Consider the following 19,954-nt stretch of genomic DNA (forward strand, 5'->3'; position numbering starts at 1 on the left):
CGGGGTGGGCGATAGACCAACAGAATCCCCAAACTCTCCCTGGTCTTCAAGCGAAGGTAAATGCATTCAATGTGGTTTAATGCACGGATAGGTATCCTGGTTAAAGTGAGATTGTTTTTATGGATTATGGCTACGCCTCCCCCCTTCCCGCTTCCCCTTATCTGCTCATTGACAGAGTACCCGGCCGGAAGGGCCTGAGCCCAGGTTACAGAGCTATCTGCTCCTAGCCAGGTCTCTGTGATACATGCCAGGTCAGCATTGTGATCTATCAGTAAGTCATAGATGATACGGGACTTATTCTTCACTGACCTGGCATTACATAAGAGCAGGGAAAGGTTTGGCGAATGGTTAGGCATGCTTTCCAGATCTTTTGGGGTAGCAGGGCGAATGGAAGGCGGAATAGATATCAGACATCTATCACGTCTTCTTCTGTAATGACCTTTTGCCCTGCTAATGCCATATCTTCCATTGCCCTGCACAACTTGAATTGCTGCTCCGTTGAAGACATTATTATTATTACAAAACCAATTATTAATATTATTATTATTTATATTATAAGAAATTATTATTATTATTATTATTATAAGATATAACTGTGTTAGTCACATATTATTATTATTACAAAAGCAACTATTAATATTATTATTATTTATATTATAAGAAATTATTATTATTATTATAAGATATAACTGTGTTAGTCACATATTATTATTATTATTACAAAAGCAATTATTATTATTATTATAAGAAATTATTATTATAAGATATAACTGTGTTAGTCACATATTATTATTATTACAAAAGCAACTATTAATATTATTATTATTTATATTATAAGAAATTATTATTATTATTATAAGATATAACTGTGTTAGTCACATATTATTATTATTATTACAAAAGCAATTATTATTATTATTATAAGAAATTATTATTATAAGATATAACTGTGTTAGTCACATATTATTATTATTACAAAAGCAATTATTAATATTATTATTATTTATATTAGAAGAAATTATTATTATTATTATTATTATTATAAGATATAACTGTGTTAGTCACATATTATTATTATTATTATTATTATTATTGGAAACTATAGCTGTCTTAGCTATAGTATTGAGAGATATCTGGTAGCACCTTTGAGGCTGAAGAATTAACAGTAATGGGTTATTATTATTACTATTAGTAGTAGTAGGAGCAGTAGTAACCCCTGTATAAGAATTCCTGGATTCACATAGCAACAAGGTCCATGCTTGGTAAAATCTGTGTGCGCATGCGCCCGCTCTGACTCTCCCTCATCCTCCCTGCCCTCCTCTTGGCAACGGTGATTATCTTTGAATCCTTGTGAATCAAAGCTGGATTCCACCCTGGAACGTGGGCGTGGCTTCTGTGGAGCCCCGCCCCTTTTCGTCCACGTGACCCGTCTTTGCTTCCTGAAGCGCGCGTGGCGGCGATGGCAGCGCCTGGGTCGAGCCTGGCCTTGTATCCAGAGCGGACGGGTCGGGTTCCCCCTTGAAGAAGGCGAGCCTGGGGGGAAGGGATTGTTGTGGGGCTCCTGGGGCCCCCTTTCTGCACTATAGGGGAGCTCTGTGGGGGGGGAGAGGCCTCTATTCATCTGCAAGAGAAGGGGAAGGAATTGGAGGTTGCTTTTATTGGACTTCATTTCCCAGAAGCCTCAGCCATATTGGCCAATGGCCTGGGATTCTGGGAGTTGAAGTCCAAAACCCCTTGAAGAGCACAGTTTGGGGACCATTGATTATAATATTATAGTACCCCAAATTGTTCTCTTTAAGAGATATTGGACTCCCATCTCCCAGAAGCCTCAGCCATGTTGGCCAACAGCCTGGGATTCTGGGAGCTGAAGTCCAAAATCCCTTGAAGACCACAGTTTGGGGACCACTCCTTTAGAGAGATCCTGTAGCCCATAGTCCCCAAACTCTGCCCTTTCAAGAGACATGTTGCACTTCATTTCCCAGAAGCCTCAGCCATTTTGGCCAATAGTCTGGAATTCTGGGAGCTGGAGTCCAAAATTTCTTAAACAGCACAGTTTGGGGACCACTATACACTAGAAATAATTCACTTTCATATCACTTTAACTCCCATGGCTCCACCATCCTACAGTATCCTGGGATTTGTAGTTTGGCGAGGCAACCCAGAGCTCTCTAACCAAGAAGGCTTAAAGGTATTGTAGAACTACAGGTCCCATTATCCCCATAGCGTGGTTTGAGTGTTGGGCTACGACTCTGGAGACCAGGGTTCGATTCCCAGCTCAGTCATGGAAACCCGTTGGGCAAGTTACATTCTCTCGGCCTCTGAAGACAGTGACCAAGAAAACCCCATGATAGGCTCACATATGTTTACTTATTTATTTATTATATTTATTTATATCCTGCCCTTACAACATTAAAAACAATACAATAAAAAGATACCTTAAATAATATTTAAATAACATTATTAAATAATGCATTAAAATAATATTAAACTATTACAATAAAATTAAAAAAGAAAATAAAAATATTCAGAATAAAATAGTGTTGTTGTTGTTGTTGTTGTTGTTGTTGTGTATCCTCAAGTTGTTTCTCATTTATGGTGACCCTAATTTATTTATTTGTTTCATTGTTAGCCCACCTTTCTTCCAAAAAAGGACCCATGTTGGCTCACAGGATGAAAACAACTTAAAAACAATCAGGTGGTTTTCTCAGCAAGATTTGTTCAGAGGAGGTTTGCTATTGCCTTTCCCTGAAGCTGAGAGAGTGTGACTTAGCCAAAATCACCCAGTTGGTTTCACAACCAATCTAGGAATCAAACCCTGGTCTCCAGAGTCACAATCCAACACCCAAACCACTATGCCATGCTGGCTCCTGGTTTGCCTTATGGTGGCCATAAGTCAGGAACGACTTGAAGGCACACAACAACAACAGCACCAGCGCATAAAGTGGTATCAGCACCCTAGTTGCATCCTTAGACTACAAGTCCCAGAATCTCCAGCCAGCGCAGCCACTGGAGGTTGCCCAGAAAAGATTCTTTTTCCAAACTCAGAGGAAGAGGTTTGATTTACTCTTACTGTTTTCCAGGTGGGACTGAGCCCATGCTGGAGGGTATCCAAAGGGAGTTTCTCAGAGGGAAGCATGCGTTCTAGATTTTTGTTGTTGACTACTGTCAAGTGAGAGCCAGCATGGTGTAGTGGTTTGAACTTTGGACTGTGACCCTGAAGACAGTTCAAATCCCCACTCGGCCATGAAAACCCATTGGCTGCCTTGAACAAGTCACGCTCTCTCAGCCTCAAGATGGCAATGACAAACCCCCTCTGAAGAAACTTGTCAAGAAAACCCCATGATAAGTTTACAGGGGACACATGTTGCTGATGGGTCTTTCCCCGCCAAATTTTGATTAGAATTTTTTTCAGATGGAAAAAAGACATCTTTTAGAGGGTACAGTTTTGTCTTACAATGCTGTTTCTCTGCATCACCCCAAGCAGCCAAAAACCACTCCCCTAATTGATCAGAGCAGGCTATTCTAATTCCTAAAAATAGTAGCTGCATAGCCATAGGTAGAAACTGTAGTGCTTTGTGTGTTGGACTAGGACTTTGGAGACCAGGGTTTGAATCCCGGATTGGCCAGGTAAGCCCACTGGGTGACCTTCAGTAAGTCACTCTCTCTCAGCCTCAGAGGATGGCAGCAGCAACCCTTCTCTGAAGAAACTTGCCAAGAAAACCCCATGATTGTTGGAAGCAACTTGAAGGCACACAGTAATACAACTGTTGAGTTGACATGGATTTCTGGACTGAGAGGCCTCCAGGTTACTCTGTTATCAACAGCCCTGCTCAGGTCAGATTAGAGGCAGGGGATTTGGAGCCAGGGCAGCAAAGCTGTCATTTCCGGGCTGCCTTCTGCTCCTTGCAGCTGGCCAAAAAGCAAGGGGCAGTTTGTGCCTGTAGCCACCATGCAGGCTGAATTTGAAATTGATCTAAAGTACTTGTTTGCCTTAATGCTCCTTAACACTTTTCCTCTTCCTCTTTTCTTTTGAAATTGGTAAGGGGCAGGAAACACAGAGTCCGCATCCGCACTGCAGATGATCCATTCCTGATCCATCGGGCTTTAAAGAGTGAGCAGTTTGTGGACTTAACAGAGTCTATTTTTTAAAAAACAAATTCACACCCCTAATTTATATAGCCTCACCAGTGTGCAGGGTGTTTTACAAAGTATAAGAGCATACGTCGAGATAAACTTATATATGTAAAATCCCACTGGGGACCTATCACCGGGTTTTCTAGAGTTGAGAGTGAGTGACTTGATACAGGTCACCTACGTAGATCTCATATCACCTTTAAGATGAACTGAAAGAAAGAAATTGGTAGCATGAGCTTTCGTAGACTTCAGCCACCTTCCTCAGATGCATTTAGGTCACCTAGTGGGTTTCCATGGCCAAGCAGGGAATTCAGTCCTGATCTCCAGAGTTGTAGGCCAACACTGAAACCACTATACTATGCTGCCTGTCAGTACTAAATTATATAGGCCTGTTACAGACTGCCAAAATAAAGCTGCTTCGGGTCTCTTTGGAGGTATGCTATTTAAATGATGCATGGGTCCTAAGAGTCCGGAGGTCGTGCCAAAGCCACACTCCATTCCTAAGCACTGGAGTGCAGCTTTGGTGCAGCTTCCGGATTCTGAGGATGCATGCATCATTTAAACAGCATACCTCCAAAGAGACCCGAAGCAGCTTTATTTTGGCAGTCTCTAACAGGCCATAGACACCCCTTAATAAAATCCACAACCTCCACTTCCTTACTCTTTCCAAGTGAAGCCATCCACTCCCTTGCCCTCTGCTGACAATAGTTGTCTAGAAGAGTGGCTTGCAGAGGCTGGCACAAAAGAGGAAATGCCCAGAAGTCGTCTGCCTAGTAATTTGAGTTTCAGGTTTCTCCATGCACAGGACAAAAATAGGATTCTAATCCATATTAATGACAGTGAATGTAACAACAGGGACTAGAAGTTCTCCCACATTAATTAAACGCAAAAAACAACAGCAAAAGACAATCTGTTGCAAGGAGGGTAGATGATAGGAAAAGTTCTGTGCTCTTTTGTGTGTTTATGTTCCTTATGGCTGCCTGTAACATTAGTGAGCTGAGCGTACCTTTCCCGTCATCGCTGTTAGCCCGGATTGCGCTGGGCTCCTTGGCCCCAGACCCTGAGCCCCGTAAAGGCGGGATCAACAAAGAACTCAGTGTGATGGAGGACACCTTGCACGTGTGAGTATCATCTGTGTAACTCCTTAAATATAGAGAAGCAGCTCTGTGACAGTGAGCCATGAACAGTGCAAGGAGAGAAAAAATAGATCTCAGTGAAGGTTGCTGTAATTTTCTTCCGCAAAACTGGGACAAAAGTATATGGGACTGGAATGGGAGACTTATTACAGTGCCCCCAAAACAAAACATACACACACATCATAGATATTTAACGTATTGCATATTTCAGTTGTTAGTTTCACTCCTGCCTTAAGGAATCTGGGATCTGCTTCAACCAGTGCAGTTGGTGGGGACATTTTTCAGACCCTTCAATCCGGGATTTTCCTGGCTTTCTGTGACAAATGGCACACCTAATCTCAGCCCCCAATGCATAGTTTAATGTATATACTCTAAGTCTAGAATTTTAGTGAAAAAATTGACCCCCAAAAAACTGAGTTGATCTGTCCACAGGCCAGTTTAATTACTGTACTTTAACTTACAAAAAAATTAACCATCCCCTGATGAAAGTCAAGAGTTTAACCTGTCCTGGAAGCACTGACCCCTCTACTATCTCATCCAGCCAGCCATTAGTGTGAGCACAAGCAGTGATACCAGTTTTGTCTGCCAAAATTTTATATATTCTTTCACACAGTTTCCCAGAATTGTTTTGGATTTTGGAATACCTGTATATATACTGATATACAAAATACGTATACAGGTATTCCAAAATCCAAAACAGTTCTGGCCCCAAGCATTTCCAATAAGGAAGACTCAGCCTGTACTGTTCTGTGCTGGTTCTTGGGCATCATATATCATTTTATCTTCTTTGTATCCCCTCTTTCCCCCAAGGGTTTCCTGTTGTTGAATATACTTGTGTATACATGTAGAAATTTTAGTAAAAAATTGATCCCAAAAAACTGGGTCAACTTATCCACAGGTCAATGTAGGCACCATATTTATTTTAAAAAGGAACCATCCTGTTCTCTGAGTAGAGTGGCAAAAGGCAAGAGCATAGTTTATTCTGGAAGCACCTAAAAGAAGCACCTGAGCACAAACAGTTATGCCTGCCAGAATTTTGTAAGTTCTTTGGCATCATTTCCCTTTGCTTCATCCTTTACATCCTTTGTTACATGCCCCTAAGTTTTACCAATGTCTTATTAGCAGTTCATATCAAAATCCATAATTTTGGCTTCATAATCTGCTCTAATAATAATAATAATAATGTATACCCCACTCTTCAACCAAAAGTCTGTCAGAGTGGCTTACAAATTGTTAATTATACATGAAGTCAACTTATAGTTGAGGATACACAGTACATAATAAGGTATCTTGGAGATGGGATCCAAGTCTAAACACAATATTCATGTTTTATATACACCTTATACACATAGCCTGGAGGTAATCTTATGCAATACTTATAATAATTTTGTGCATGGAACAAAATTTGTGTCCATTGAACCATGCGAAAACAAAAGTGCTGCTATCTCAGCCACCCAGTTTGGGATTTTAGAGTATTTCGGATTCTGGAGTTCTGGATAAGGGAGACTCAACCTGCATACACTTATTTTCTTTTCTCTTCTTTCTTACATTTCTGTGCCACTCCTCTGGACCTTTCCAAGCAGCTTCACAAAACAGATGTATAAAACATTCAATAATACACCTATGACAGAACTTAGAATTTTTTTAAAGGTAAAAATAGCTATAGGATAAAACTTAAAGTGGAATCATCAGCAGTGCTAAAATCCGGAGAGCACAAATGCAATTGTTTTGAAATAAACAGCAGGCCTAAAAAGGCTGGGGGACGAACGGATGGTTTTTATCTGGTTGTGAAAAGATACCAGATATAATGATATCAGGAATTCTGCAACCAGGGTACCACCACTTAAAAGATCCTCTCTGCTACACAGCCCTTCACCTCATTTCATTTGGGTTTCCTCACCCTTGGAATTGTTGCACAGTTCCCATTCGTTTATGCAAGGCTTACATAGGGGAACTATTTGGTGGATTAGGCTGAGCTGCTTATTATTGAGAGACAGAAAATGCATCTCCCACCTAAATTAATTCAGTGTTTTCTTCTCTGGTCTTCTTATCTCACCTTGATCCCCTCATGCGTTTACGCACATCTACTGCCAAAATGATTGCTTTAGTCAGCTAACACCCTTTGTTAAATCTTTATGCTGACCTCCTGTCCAGCACTGGTTCTTGATGATACCTTCAAAGTCTTCATGACCCACACCCTTTGCTTTTGTATCCTGTTAAATCCTGTCCCTTACCTGTGCTCGACATTCCCATCATTCTCAGGCCTCTCAATTTCTCCTGTTTCCTTTCACCCAGGACCCCTGTGCGATGTCACTTCACTGCCAACTCATCTTTTTCATGCAGTGTTTACCACAACCACATCTAGTTCCCCTGTCCAAGTACAGTCAGCTCCCCTTATCCATGGATTTTTTATGGACTATAATAAATTATGACTGACTGACTGACAACCTCCGTGGATCACACTTTCCCCATTCTTGTGTTGGATGGTTGGGATTTGTGACATCACTAGTTACATCACTAGTTACGTAAATTCCACTGTGTCAATAGTCCTACTCTAGTTGGGACTAACAATTGGATTTAAGCCCATGTATGTCTCTCTTTCTCTTCCTTTCCCTCCTCCTCCTCCTCCTCCTCACCTTTTTGCAGACGCTGGAAAGCAGATGAAGCCCGGATCCTACGTGTTTGTGTCAGCTCCTTCCTGGAGCATCTCTCTTTGGTGGTGGAGACCATGGACCTGTTTGCACCTCCTGTGGCTTGATAGACTATTCAGCCTTGTCAGCAAGAAACAACGGGCTTCCCGATAGTCTTGGTCCTAGCCTGTTAATGGACTGTGTCAGGGAAGGCACTAGACAATCCTTCCATGGAGCTAAGATGGTGGCAGGAGATACATTTTGCCTTTGGTTCTCTAGTGACATTGGTAGACCCTTAAGACACCAAGAAGGAAGCAAAGCTGAGATTGCCTTGGTGTCAGACTGAGATGAAAGCAGTGGTTTCTAGTTGGTTTCAGATTGCATCTCCCATAATTCCTCACTTTTGTCTGTACTGTCTGCTGCTGCTGATGGGAATTGTAGGCCAAAAAATGTCTGGAGAATCACAGGTATAGGCCAAACATATTTGGGGGCATAAGAAAGGTATATAAAATCTCAATTTTGAATATACTGTATATTCTCCAATACACGTTACAGTCTGTGTGTGTTAACTGATTAAATATGTTTGAACCAGCCAACTGTATTGATTATCAGTTATATGTACATAAGCAAAGTCTTAATAAAAGTGCTCTTTCCAGCTTCTGTATGGAGATGGTGAGGTCATGAAGTGTGAGACAATTCTGATGCTCATTGTTTAAAGGGGAAGCCATCTGTTTGTCTAGAAATAGAAACAGGAAAACCAATTCTTTTCATCAAATTTGTCAAGCAGGCAATGTTGTGAGGTTTGTAATTTTATGACTGGTGACTTTTGAAGTAAATGAAGCTGACAGATCTATGATTCTCTTCTTCCGTGCAGCTGGTTTTATGGGTGTGGTTTGAAGTGTTCATGAGAAAAAAAATCCAATCAAATTTTCCAGATCCAAGCAACAGATACCCACTGCAAGATCCATGCCTAGCTCAACATTTGTTGGGTATGTTAATTCTGTATTTCCCATTGTTCTCTTCCTGGAATGAGGATTTGCTCAAGGGCACACTGCAATATGTGATTTGTAGTCTTCCGGTGAATACATATAGCCTAATGATGCACCTGCTCACACAAAAGTAGTTCTAGCACAACTGAAGCCCAGTTGGATTTGGCTGGGGCAAAGCTGAATTACCAGTGATTTTCTTTGTTTGGTTAGGCTACAGGTCCTATCTGCTTGACCATCGACCAGGCTAGCTGGGGCTGATCCGAGTAGCCATGCATTCCCTGACCTTGGCATAGGATTAGAGTCAGAGCACTGTTGGACTCCCACCTTTGCTAATGTGTCATGTTGACTTAATTGGTTTAGTGGAAACAGTTTCCCTCCAAGAAAAGGCCAAAATAGTGTTAACACTGAGGTTGCAAATACATACACACATGTCAAAAGTTCCTGTGCAAATGGCCCCTGTGGTGTTTTAATAATAATAAAAGTCTGTAATTTTGGGAACATTTCAGATAGTCAAAACCTACAAGGTTTGGCCTGAAATTCTATCCTAAAATAATGGTGATGCTCCAGATGTTGAACTGGGACTCCCATCACCAAATGCTGCTGGAAGAGGATGGTGGGATTTCCAGTCCAGCAGTATCTGGAGGAGTAGATGTTCCCTACTTCTATTCTGTCTCTATTCATGTGGTTGGAAATGTGTTACCTAATTCGATTTCTGGAACAGCACCTTCACCTTCCATTGGAGAGTAAATTGGGGAGTGGGTTAACTGTAGTGGGGAGCTTGCTAGTTCAAACACAACCTCTGAGGCCAAGCAAGAGCCTGCGCAATATAAATACGGCAGGCTCTGTGTAGCAGTCATTCACTCCTACAATGTGTGTAAAGGAAACAGCACAGGGATTGGGTTCCAACAAATGTGGATGGAATCATGTGTGAGAGAATGCCGACATACACAGTACTAGTCATATACAGCTTTTAAACACACAATCTGTGTGGGTGGCATGCCACTTACGTTTCACAGGGTATTGCTGTAGCTGAGATGCATAGAAACTTCCTTTGTGTAATGGTTTTGTTTTTTACTGGGTTTAGCACATTTCAGCCTGCCATTTTAAAATCTGATTTAGAAGAGTGAGTGTGTGTGACTTGCCCTCTGGCTACTTGGGAGAATTAGTACTCTGTTTCATTGTACCATGTGTTTCCTTGGGTTCTGTATTCCCTGGCTTGCGCATATAAGGGTACCTTGTGGAGCAGTGTGCACTATTTAGGAGTCTCCCCCACAAGGATGGCTCACCACCTATTTTTACCAGAAGACTGGGCTTGATATTAAGAACTGATGCCTGTACTGCTTTAATTTCCTCTGCCGCCCTCACTCCATTTTCCTTTTGGGTCATATCTATTAGAATGAACACCTTTGGAGAAATTCATCAAGGTGCACTCTGGGTGGATGATCTATTGATAAAAAGGCTAAACGTGCTTTGTCCTGTACCTGCTCTCATAGACCTTCAGGAGCCTATTTAACATTAGAAAGTTCTGGAACTAAAGCACCATTTTTATTGCCTATGGATTTCCCCTCATTCCTGCATTTCAACAACTTTTCCCTTGTGATTATTATATCATCATTATGTTTATTTGTATCCCACTTTTCACCCAAAAGTGGGAAGTTGTGATTCTAGTTGCTTGCCTCGCCCTCTCCCTACTTAAAACAATAAGGGGTTAAGCAAAGCAATCAATATTCTCTGGCTAATCGAGCATGCAATTTGCCTGCTTGTATTTGGCCAAGAGGATTTATTACACTGAACAACAGTAAATGTTCCAAGTCCTGTAATGGGGCAGACCTGCGCTGCAGTTCATTAACTTAAAAGGAGGAGGATGCTGAAGTCCCATTTCTATTTTGAGATACTATATTTTGTTTTAGGTTCATTGTGTATTTACAGATCCCAAAGCAATAAAATGCTTGAGAAGTCTACCAGAGAAACTAATTTTGTGTGAGTGTTGCTAACAGTGTAGGAGGCGGCTGCCTCCTGTTCTCTCACCTTGAAGAGTCATCGGAGCTTGCTCTGGCAACCAGCACTGGGCTTTTATCGCATATAAACCTGTGATGTTAAATCTTAGCTTCTTCACACTGAAGAAAATTGCTCAGCATCACAAGATTTTATTCTGAATGGATGAATCAGGTCACTGAAATGGATCTAGTGCTTTGTAAATGTATGTTGTTTGTTGCTGTTGTTGTTAACTGCCCTTGAGTGGATCTCGACCCAGTATGACCCTGTGGATGAACATCTCAAAGACTCCCTAACCTTCACTGCTCTGCTTAGTTCCTGCAAAGTCATACCCATGACTTCTTTAATAGAGTCCATCCATCTAGCGTGGCCTTCCTCTCTTCCTACTTCCCTCCACCTTTCCTAGCATTAGTTTTTTTCCAGTGAGTCATGCCTTCTCGTGATGTATCTGAAGTACGACAGCCTTAGAATCATTCATGTTGTTTATTCACACAACTGCAATTACTGCTTATGCATTTTAAATGTCAGCATAAACACACACATATAATAAGATGGAGAAGCTGCAGCAGATTCAGAGAAGATGGAGGCTTAAGAGAACATGTATCTCAAGCGTTGCTGAGATAATCCATGGCTAAAATTAGGAGCACAGTTTTAGAGCGCTTATAACTGCCTTATAGGGTTTCCCTCTTTAGATGATAACTGGCATTACTTCACTCATATCCAAATGGAGTCAGCAGCCCTGTTACATATGGGTTCAGTACTACTGATTGTGCTGAATGGAGCTCTGAACTTTCTCATCCCCAAAAGTTTGCATTCAACAAAATATGAATTTAGGTGTACCTAGTACTAGCCTAACATTACTTAGTACTAGTATAATGGTCACTCTACTAGTCCTGGGCCACAATGACATACTGCTATAATTCAGCAGGATATATTATTTTTTAAAAACTAAGTGCAATTTCCTACAGTTCAAGTTGCTGTATCTTGGTTTACACTGCCATCTGGTGATATATTAATGCATTTTTAAATGTTAGCCTTGTCTTTTAAACACTGACAAGCAATAATAATAATAATAATAATTGGCTTTTCCTTATTTAGCAATTTTAATAATTTTGTATCACTAACGTAATATGTATCATTTGGTAAGTTTGTATCATAATGTTTTTATTTCATGTTTTTTCTATTGGTTTTTATTGTGTTGTAAACCATCTTTAGTCCCCAGATGGGAGAAAGGCAAGATACAAAGAATAAAAAATAAAAAGTAAATATGAGTACAATTAACACTGCCTCAAATATTTTTGTTTATTGATTCAATTGTTTCTACACATCATGATATGGGTACAGGCATAATATCTCATCTACATCCTAAATGCAAGAAGGCAGCCTTGCTGCTGTGTGTTTCTAGATATTCCTCTCTATGAATAGATATGTGAATTAGAGTTATCAGTGGAAGAAGCATAAATTAAGGTAGTATGGTTGTATATACAAGGTATAGCAGATGTTATAAGGTAAGAAGCTGAAGGGAGGTGAGAGAATGAAATATTGGGGAGTGAGTCATTGACTGGTTAGATGTCTGAACAGATTTCTAAACGGCAGGTATATATGGCAGTTGGAGATGAGAGAGTAGTGTGTCAAGATTAGGAATTAGTTGGGTTTAAGAGTTTGAAGGATTAGGAGAGTTAGGGTCAGAGATAGAGATTAGTTAGAGTCAGGGTCAGAGTTTACTAGATGAGTGTAAGAGAGATGCGATTTACATAAGTAATCTGTGATGTTATGTTCAATTTTTAAAATAAATCATTTTGTGTATTATGCACTTTTGTCTTTGAGAATGCTACATAAGGGATATTGCAACGCTTAAATTCAGGAACAGGGTATCTGTGCTGATAGCAGTTAATCAAGGGGGATCGTGTCCAGTGAGGATATAAGATGAGTAAAGTCTAGCACAGGAACCATGAAGACACATGGGAGGTCTCCATAGTTGGTGGCCATAGAGGTAAGGCTGGAGGGGGTCTTCACATTTGATGGCAGAGTGGGATGACCACGAGACATCCACATCTGGTGGCAACAGTCAGATTAGTGGAAGTCCCCTCTTTAAAACTTCTAAACATATTTAAAAATGGAGCAGTGGGACCCATACATAAGGATCTGCAGATAGTTGTACCATATCCATAGCTGCTAAAAGGAAGTGGTCCTGGCACCTTGGAACAGAGCTCCAATGAGGGATACAGTACAATGATACTTTTCTTTCTGGCCCTCCTGAAATTGTTTTCCATTGTGCTATATATTAAAGGGGTCGTATTTAGGAATGGCTGCCAGCTGCCAACCTGAACACTTTATTGATATAAAACAGGAGATGGTTTTAGTACGTTGGGAAAAAAATAAAGTTGTCCCTTTTCTTTTCCCCATCTCCCAGATTTTCTCTATGTAGCACAGTAAAAGGCTTTTCAACTTCATTGCCACAGACAATTATCCTAAGTAATGGATACTAGTAGAGGTTCAAGCAATTTAACTCCCCCATCTTCATTTTCCTTTGCAACTGATATCCTCAATATTCCATGGCTCATCTTGTCAGGCTATGTAAATACACACACACACACACGCAAATAAAATGTGTATCTGCATACCTGGGGAGTCTCAAGTATGCACAAATTACCATGTTATCCGTGAGATTAGTCACTATCAAAAGTGCTGGGATCACCAAATTTAGTATTAGAAGTTGCAAATAGAGATTTCCAACAAAATGTTGCAGTATCTCTTCTAGCCAGTAACACAAATGCTCCTGGAAAGGGCACTGTATTATTTTATTTAGCATACAAGTGTTTGTAGACTTCTTAGATCTGAAAATTTCCAAGCCGTGTACAATATAATAATACATCAGGAAATGTACAAAATACACAAATTAGCATACATTTCTGTGGCCCATGAATCAGATCTTAGCTAAACTATAGAGAGGTTTGCATAAAGTAGGAATTCCCAAGCTTTTTGACACACAGAGGCCTTTTTAGAATCAATTTCTATGGTGGAGTCTCTAAGAGACCTACTCATGTCTTACAAGCTAATAGTGTTTAGGAGTATATGTAAGAATATATTCTTGTTCTTTAATTTCATTCAATTTTTATTTCTTTCATTTTCCTGGAGTGGCCACAGAGCACAGGTTGGGAATTGCTGGTGATACTAAATCGCTTCTTAGGGCTATGGTCTCTCATAGGGGTGTCTACATTGTAGAAATAATGCAGTTTGACACCACTTTAACGGCCATGGTCCCTACCTACAGAACCTGGGATTTGCACTTTTGTGAGGCACTAGCACTCTGGCAGAGAAGGCTAAAGGCCCTATAAAAGTGCAAATAACAGGATTCCATAGGATGGAGCTACAACACTTAAAGTGGTGCCAAACTGCATTATTTCTACAGCGTAGAGATGCACCTTTAGTATATGCATACCCCTCGAATATGTGTGTTGAGTCCTGCGCTTCCTCATCATCTCCCTCAACGACCTTCACTGTGAAAGCTGTTTGGGTGACAGGAGAGAAACAAGTATCATATTATTTGCCCAGCTTACCCCTTTTATGCCCTCTTCCGCCATTACAGTGGTCCTTCTGCATTTGCTGGGGTTAGAGGTGAAAGACCCCCGTGAATGTGGGGAAACGACAAATAAAAAAAACACTGTTCCTTTTACCTAAGAGAACCTGGACTCTCCAGGTCCTTCAGTTCAACTCTATGGTCAACATCTGCCAAAGGTTGACCACAGACGCATGCTGGAGGACCTACAAATGCCTAGAGAAGTGTCTTCTCTAGGAACTTCTAGGTTCTCCAGCACAACTCTATGGTCAACTTTGGCAGGATTTTGCTGGAGGACTTAAGAGATTCCTGGAGAGAACATGTTAATCAAAATCACAATCAAAGCCACAAAAGAGCCATCTTTGCCTAGTCCCAGTGGCTGGTGGTGAGGCACTCTCCCTCCATCCTGCTCCTGCTGTGGCCTCTGACGGAAAGAAGAGCCATCAGGGGAGAGACTGAGGACCACAGAGACCATCAGGGGACTGTAGGAAGGAAGAGGATGCTGTGTTTGCTACTGCCTTGGACCTCTGCTTCCCTTAGTGGTCTAGCAGTAGGCACTGCTCTTTACACTTGCACTTTATTCTTGCACTGGGTATAGATGGCAAAGATTTGTCCTTTTGCTGGACAGACAAGGATCCGTTATCTGCATTACTTCCTTACATCAGGCCTAGCCTACATTAAGAAAGAGAGCCTTCCCTCCAGTCCATCTGCCATGGTCCAGGCCTCAGAGGGAGAGAAGAACTGCTGGACCTTATCCCCTTCCCTTCTGCCATTTCCTTCTCCTTTTGTGTCATGTCTTTTTAGATTGTAAGCCTGAGGGCAGGGAACCGTCTAATTTTAAACCGCTTTGAGAGCCTTTGTGGCTGGAGTTGGGTATAAATACTCCAAATAAATAAGTCAAACGATTCTATGAAATGTGGAGAGTTGACTATATCTCCCCCCCCCCCTTTATTAATGCTTGTGAGAAGGGCCTGGCTCCCAGTTTCCCTTACTACAGGGGAGGGGGCAGAGCAGCCATTGAGCAAGCCTTCTCTCTGTAGTCCAGCCTAACATCTGATTCATGTTCATCATATCATCCCCAAGGGTTGCGTTGGTGGAGCCTCTCCAGTTACTTCAAACAGCCAATGTACTAGAACATTGGGAGTTGTTGTTGCCGTTGTGTGCCTTCACGTCATTCCTGACTTAGGTCAGTCCTATCATGGAGTTTTCTTGACAAGTTTCTTCAGAAGGGTTTTGCCGTGACTGCCCTCAGAGGCTGAGAGAATGTGACTAACCCAAGTGGGCTTCTATGGCTGAGCTGGGAACTGAACCCTGGGCTCCCAGTGTACTAATCCAACGCTCAAACCACTGCACCAAAATGGCCACCAGGGTTCAAATCCCGGCTGGGCCATGAAACTGGGTGACCCTGACCAAGCCACACTCTCTCAGCCTCAGAGGATGGCAATGGCAAAAAATCCCTGTGAAGAAACTTGTCAAGAAAACCCCTTGACAGGATCACCTTAAGCTGGAAATGACTGGAAGGCAACACAACAGCAGTCCTAATCATCACTTTATCGGCCATTTCTTTTTGCATAGTTGCATCAGTGTTGGTATTAAAAAGGCCCATATTAGGGATGCCATAGGTCTGAAAATGCCACATATTAGGGTTGCCATAAGCCAGAAACAACCTGGAAAAGGCTCATATTAGGGAAGGCATCGAAAAGGCTCATATTAGGGTCCCCATACGTCTGAAGTGACTTGGAAAAAAGTCATGTGTTAGGGTCAGCATTAAAAAGGCACATATTAAGGTCTCCACAAATCTGAAACAACTTGAAAAAGGCCCACATCAGGGTCGCCATTACAGAATCATAGAGCTGGAAGAGACCCCAAGGGCCATCCAGTCCAGCCCCATTCTGCCATGCAGGAAATCCAAATCAAAGCATCCCCGACAGATGGCCATCCGGCCTCTGCTTAAAGACCTCCAAGGAAGGAGACTCTATCGCCCTCCGAGGGAGTTTGTTCCACTGTCGAAGAGCCAGTGGACATTAGCCATTAGAACATTAGCCAGAAACGACTTCAAAAAGGCCCATATTAGGTTCGGCATTGGAAAGGCACATGTTAGGGTCGCCATAAGTCTGAAACAACTTGAAAAAGGCACATATTAGGGTTGTCACTGAGTATGAATTGACTTGAAAGGGGCACATATTAGGCTTGGCATTAAAAAGGCCCATATTAGGGTCGCCATAAGCCAGAAACGAATCGAAAAAGCCACACCACCACAACAACAACAACGCCACTCCAGGGCCCCTCTCTCTCTCTCTTTTCTGCCTAGCGGCCATTTTGTCTCTCCCTCTCTCCCCCCGCCATTCCAGCCGCTCAGCCTTCGGGCATTTCCGCCGAGTCCGTTCGGGTTTCTCCGTAACAGAGCGGGAGGGAGGGAGGCTCTCGTAGCCTAATAGAGCCGGAGAGTGTGTGTTGGGGGGGCAGAGAGGAGGAGGAGGGAGGAGGAGGAGGAGGAGAGGCATGCTCCTCGGCGGCAACTCCGTCCCCGGCTCCCCTCGGCCTCCTTCTCCCCGCTTCCAATCCTTCTCTGTCGCAGCAGCCTGCCTTGACCGGGGCTGGCGTTGCCGTGCTGCTGCTGCTGGCGGTGGTGGTGCTGCTGCTGTGTGTGCGCCCTGGCTGAGAGTGACGCGGCGGAGGTGTAGTTTGACGCGGTGTGTTACGTGGGGGAGAGAATAAAAACTGCGGCGGGAGCCTCGGCGCGGACGAAAGCAGTGACGGAGGCAGCCTCCAGCCGGTAAGGGCAGAAGGGAGGACCGAGACACCCAGCACCGCCAGCACCGCAAGGAGAAGGAACAAAGCAGACAGACAGAGAGAGAGAGAGAGAGAGGAAGGAAGGGAGATGGAGAGAGAGAGATGGCTCTTCCTCTTCGGATGCATTCCACACTGGAGCAAGCATAACCCGCTTTGATACCGCTTTAAATCCATCTGGATCTTTCCTATGCAATTCTAGGAGTTGGAGTTTGTTGTGGGGCTCAGAGCCCCACAACAAACTCCAACTCCCAGAATTCCATAGCAAAGAGCCAGACAAAGAGTTAAAGCGGTATCAAAGCGGGTTATGATTGCTCCAGTGTGGACGCACCCAGAGCAACAACAGCAATAGCGAAGAAGGGAAAGGGAATCTAGGCCTAGAGGCCCCTCCTTTGCTCTCCTTCTTTACATATAACATATAAAATGGAGCCTCTTCCTCTATCTCCCTTCTTCTCTATCTCCCTTCTTCTCTATCTCCCTTTCCCTCTCTCCTCCTCTCCTTTCCCCTTCCCTTTCTCCTTCTTCTCCCTCGCCGTTTCTCGAACAAAGAGTAATGGCGGATAGGAAGCTGAAAGGGAAGCCAAGCAGCAGGAGGAGGAGGAGAGGAGGAGGAGGAGGAGGGAGAAATACACGGCCTTCGCTGTTGCTACTGCTACTTCTTTGGGGGAAATGGAGGGACGCCTGCCCTCCTAGGCCTTTGGAAGAGCCCCCCCCCCAGCCACCCTTTTCATCTCTCTCTCTGTCCCCCCCCCCTTTTTTTTTTACTTGGTTTTGTTACCTATGGAGAAGAAGGGTAATATGGCCATGTATTTGGGAAAGGGGCTCTGGAGTCCAGGGCAGATAACAACAACAACAGCAGCAGTTGTACAATTCAAAGATATAGCCCTTTTAGTCTGTAGAATCAGTACATAGAGAGATCTTGTAGTAGCCTCTTGGAGACTCATTGGAAGAAAGAAAATGGCAGCAGGAGCTTTCCTAGGCTTGAATAGTAATAATAATAATATGTAGAGAGATCTTGTAGCCCCTTTGAGACTGACTGAAAGAAAGAAGTTGGCAGCATGAGCTTTCCTAGGCTTAAGTCTACTTCCTCTGATACATGTTGTTGTTGTTGTCATTGTTGTTATTCAAAGATATAGCCGTTTAGGTAGAGTGATCTTGTAGCCCCTTTGAGACTTACTGGAAGAAAGAAAATGGCAGTAGACCTCAGTCAACATCCTCAGATGCATATTATTATTATTATTATTATTATTATTCAAAGATATAGCCATGTTAATCTGTGGAATCAGTCAGTAGAGAGCTCCTGTAGCCCCTTTGAGGCTCACTGGAAGAAAGAAATTGGCAGTAGACCTCAGTCTACTTCCTCAGATGCTTATTATTATCAGTAGTAGTAGTAGTAGTATTCAAAGATATAGCCATGTTAGTCTGTGGAATCAGTCTGTAGAGAGCTCTTGTAGCCCCTTTGAGGCTCACTGGAAGAAAGAAATTGGCAGCAGGAGAGCTTTCCTAGACTTAAATCTGCTTCCTCCGATGCATTTGGACCTCTTTGAGGAAGGAGAGTAAAGCCTAGGGAAGCTCCTGCTGCCAATTTCTTTCTTCCAGTGAGCCTCAAAAGGGTTGCAAGATCTCCCTATGCACCACCAACAACAATAAGTAGGCCATGACTCTTTCCCTCCTCTTCCTCAGAGAAGAGGATGCCCTCCTTGGGGGAGGCAGGGTGACGACAAAATGGAGGACATGACCTAATTTTTTAAGCTGAAAACACTGCTATGAAAGCCCTGCTTCTTAGTGGTGCTCAAAATGGAGGGTGTTTTGGAGCTGCAATGGAGGGAGAGGACCCTGTGGTCACCCTTCACCTGGAGCAGGTGCTTTCCCTCCAAAGCCTCCCCCCAAAAAGCCTCTCCCTCTGGGTACTGAGCCAGCTGGCTCCTTCCTCCACTGCCCTGCCTTGTTCTTCTTCTTCTTCTCCTTCTTCTTCCCTGAGCCTCTGGCTAAGGAGCCAGGCGGCTGCCCCACCCCAGCAGGCCTCGCCTGCCTTTTTTCCTGCCCATGGCTAGGCAAGGAATGGGGCGGCCCAGTCCCAGCTCCTTCCTTGGGCCGGACAGGCGGCCCCCAAATTCCTCCTGGGCAAAGTCATGTTAGCCTAGAAAGTCAGTAGCCTTGTGTGCCACCTTTGGGACTTAACACAGAGAGGACTATGTAGAGAGATCTTGTAGCCCCTTTGAGACTAACTGAAAGGAAGAAGTTGGCGGCATGAGCTTTCCTAGACATCAATCTAGTTCCTCAGACTCCCAAACACATCTGAGGAAGTAGACTTAAGGGCCCAAACAGACAAGCCAAAATAAAGCTGCTTTGGGTGACTTTGGACGTATGCTGTTTAAAAGACACACACATCTTAAAGAGGCCAAAAGCTGTGCTCTAGTCCTTAGGACTGGAGTGTGGCTTTGGTGTGGCTTCCAGCCTCTTAGGGCGCATGCAGCATTTAAACAGCATACCTCCAAGGTGACCCAAATCAGCTTTATTTTGGCCAGTCTGTTCAGGTCTATGAAAGCTCATGCTGCCAACTTCTGTCATTTACCACATTACTACACTACACTCTTATAGTGCTGCTATTCCACTTTTACAGCTCTGGCTGCCTCCTGTTGCATTCTGAGGCTTGTAGTTCAGTGAGGCCTCAGAGCTCTCTGGCTGAGAATTCTAAATACCTCTCCCTAAACTACAAAT

General features: G+C 43.0%; 2 protein-coding genes across 2 annotated transcripts in view; both read left to right on the forward strand.

The window, feature by feature from the left end:
• The first annotated feature begins 1,426 nt into the window (after nucleotides 1–1,426).
• Nucleotides 1,427–11,958, forward strand: LOC149305318 (EKC/KEOPS complex subunit Lage3-like). The gene is made up of 3 exons (XM_089477916.1): nucleotides 1,427–1,488; nucleotides 5,127–5,255; nucleotides 7,917–11,958. The coding sequence occupies exons 1-3, from the start codon at nucleotides 1,460–1,462 to the stop codon at nucleotides 8,026–8,028; spliced, it is 270 nt and encodes an 89-aa protein (XP_089334042.1). The 5' UTR covers nucleotides 1,427–1,459; the 3' UTR covers nucleotides 8,029–11,958.
• Nucleotides 11,959–16,964: 5,006 nt separating this feature from the next.
• Nucleotides 16,965–19,954, forward strand: part of CREB1 (cAMP responsive element binding protein 1) — a 40,325-nt gene continuing 37,335 nt past the window's right edge. Inside the window, exon 1 of the mRNA XM_089478065.1 lies at nucleotides 16,965–17,219. The gene's annotated coding sequence lies outside the window, so the exon portion shown is untranslated. The remainder of the gene's footprint in view (nucleotides 17,220–19,954) is intronic.

Source organism: Sceloporus occidentalis, unplaced genomic scaffold (assembly GCF_023333645.1).
Source record: "Sceloporus occidentalis isolate IW3139 unplaced genomic scaffold, rSceOcc1.0.p SCAF_12, whole genome shotgun sequence".
Classification (NCBI taxonomy): Eukaryota; Metazoa; Chordata; class Lepidosauria; order Squamata; family Phrynosomatidae; genus Sceloporus; species Sceloporus occidentalis.

What these genes read in the sequence shown, in the direction of transcription:
- LOC149305318 (XM_089477916.1), top strand. Translation starts at nt 1,460, where the DNA reads ATGGCAGCGCCTGGGTCGAGCCTGGCCTT. An exon ending in CCTGGGTCGAGCCTGGCCTT is followed by an intron (nt 1,489 to 5,126) that starts GTATCCAGAGCG and finishes CTGTAACATTAG; the next exon opens with TGAGCTGAGCGTACCTTTCC. An exon ending in ATGGAGGACACCTTGCACGT is followed by an intron (nt 5,256 to 7,916) that starts GTGAGTATCATC and finishes ACCTTTTTGCAG; the next exon opens with ACGCTGGAAAGCAGATGAAG.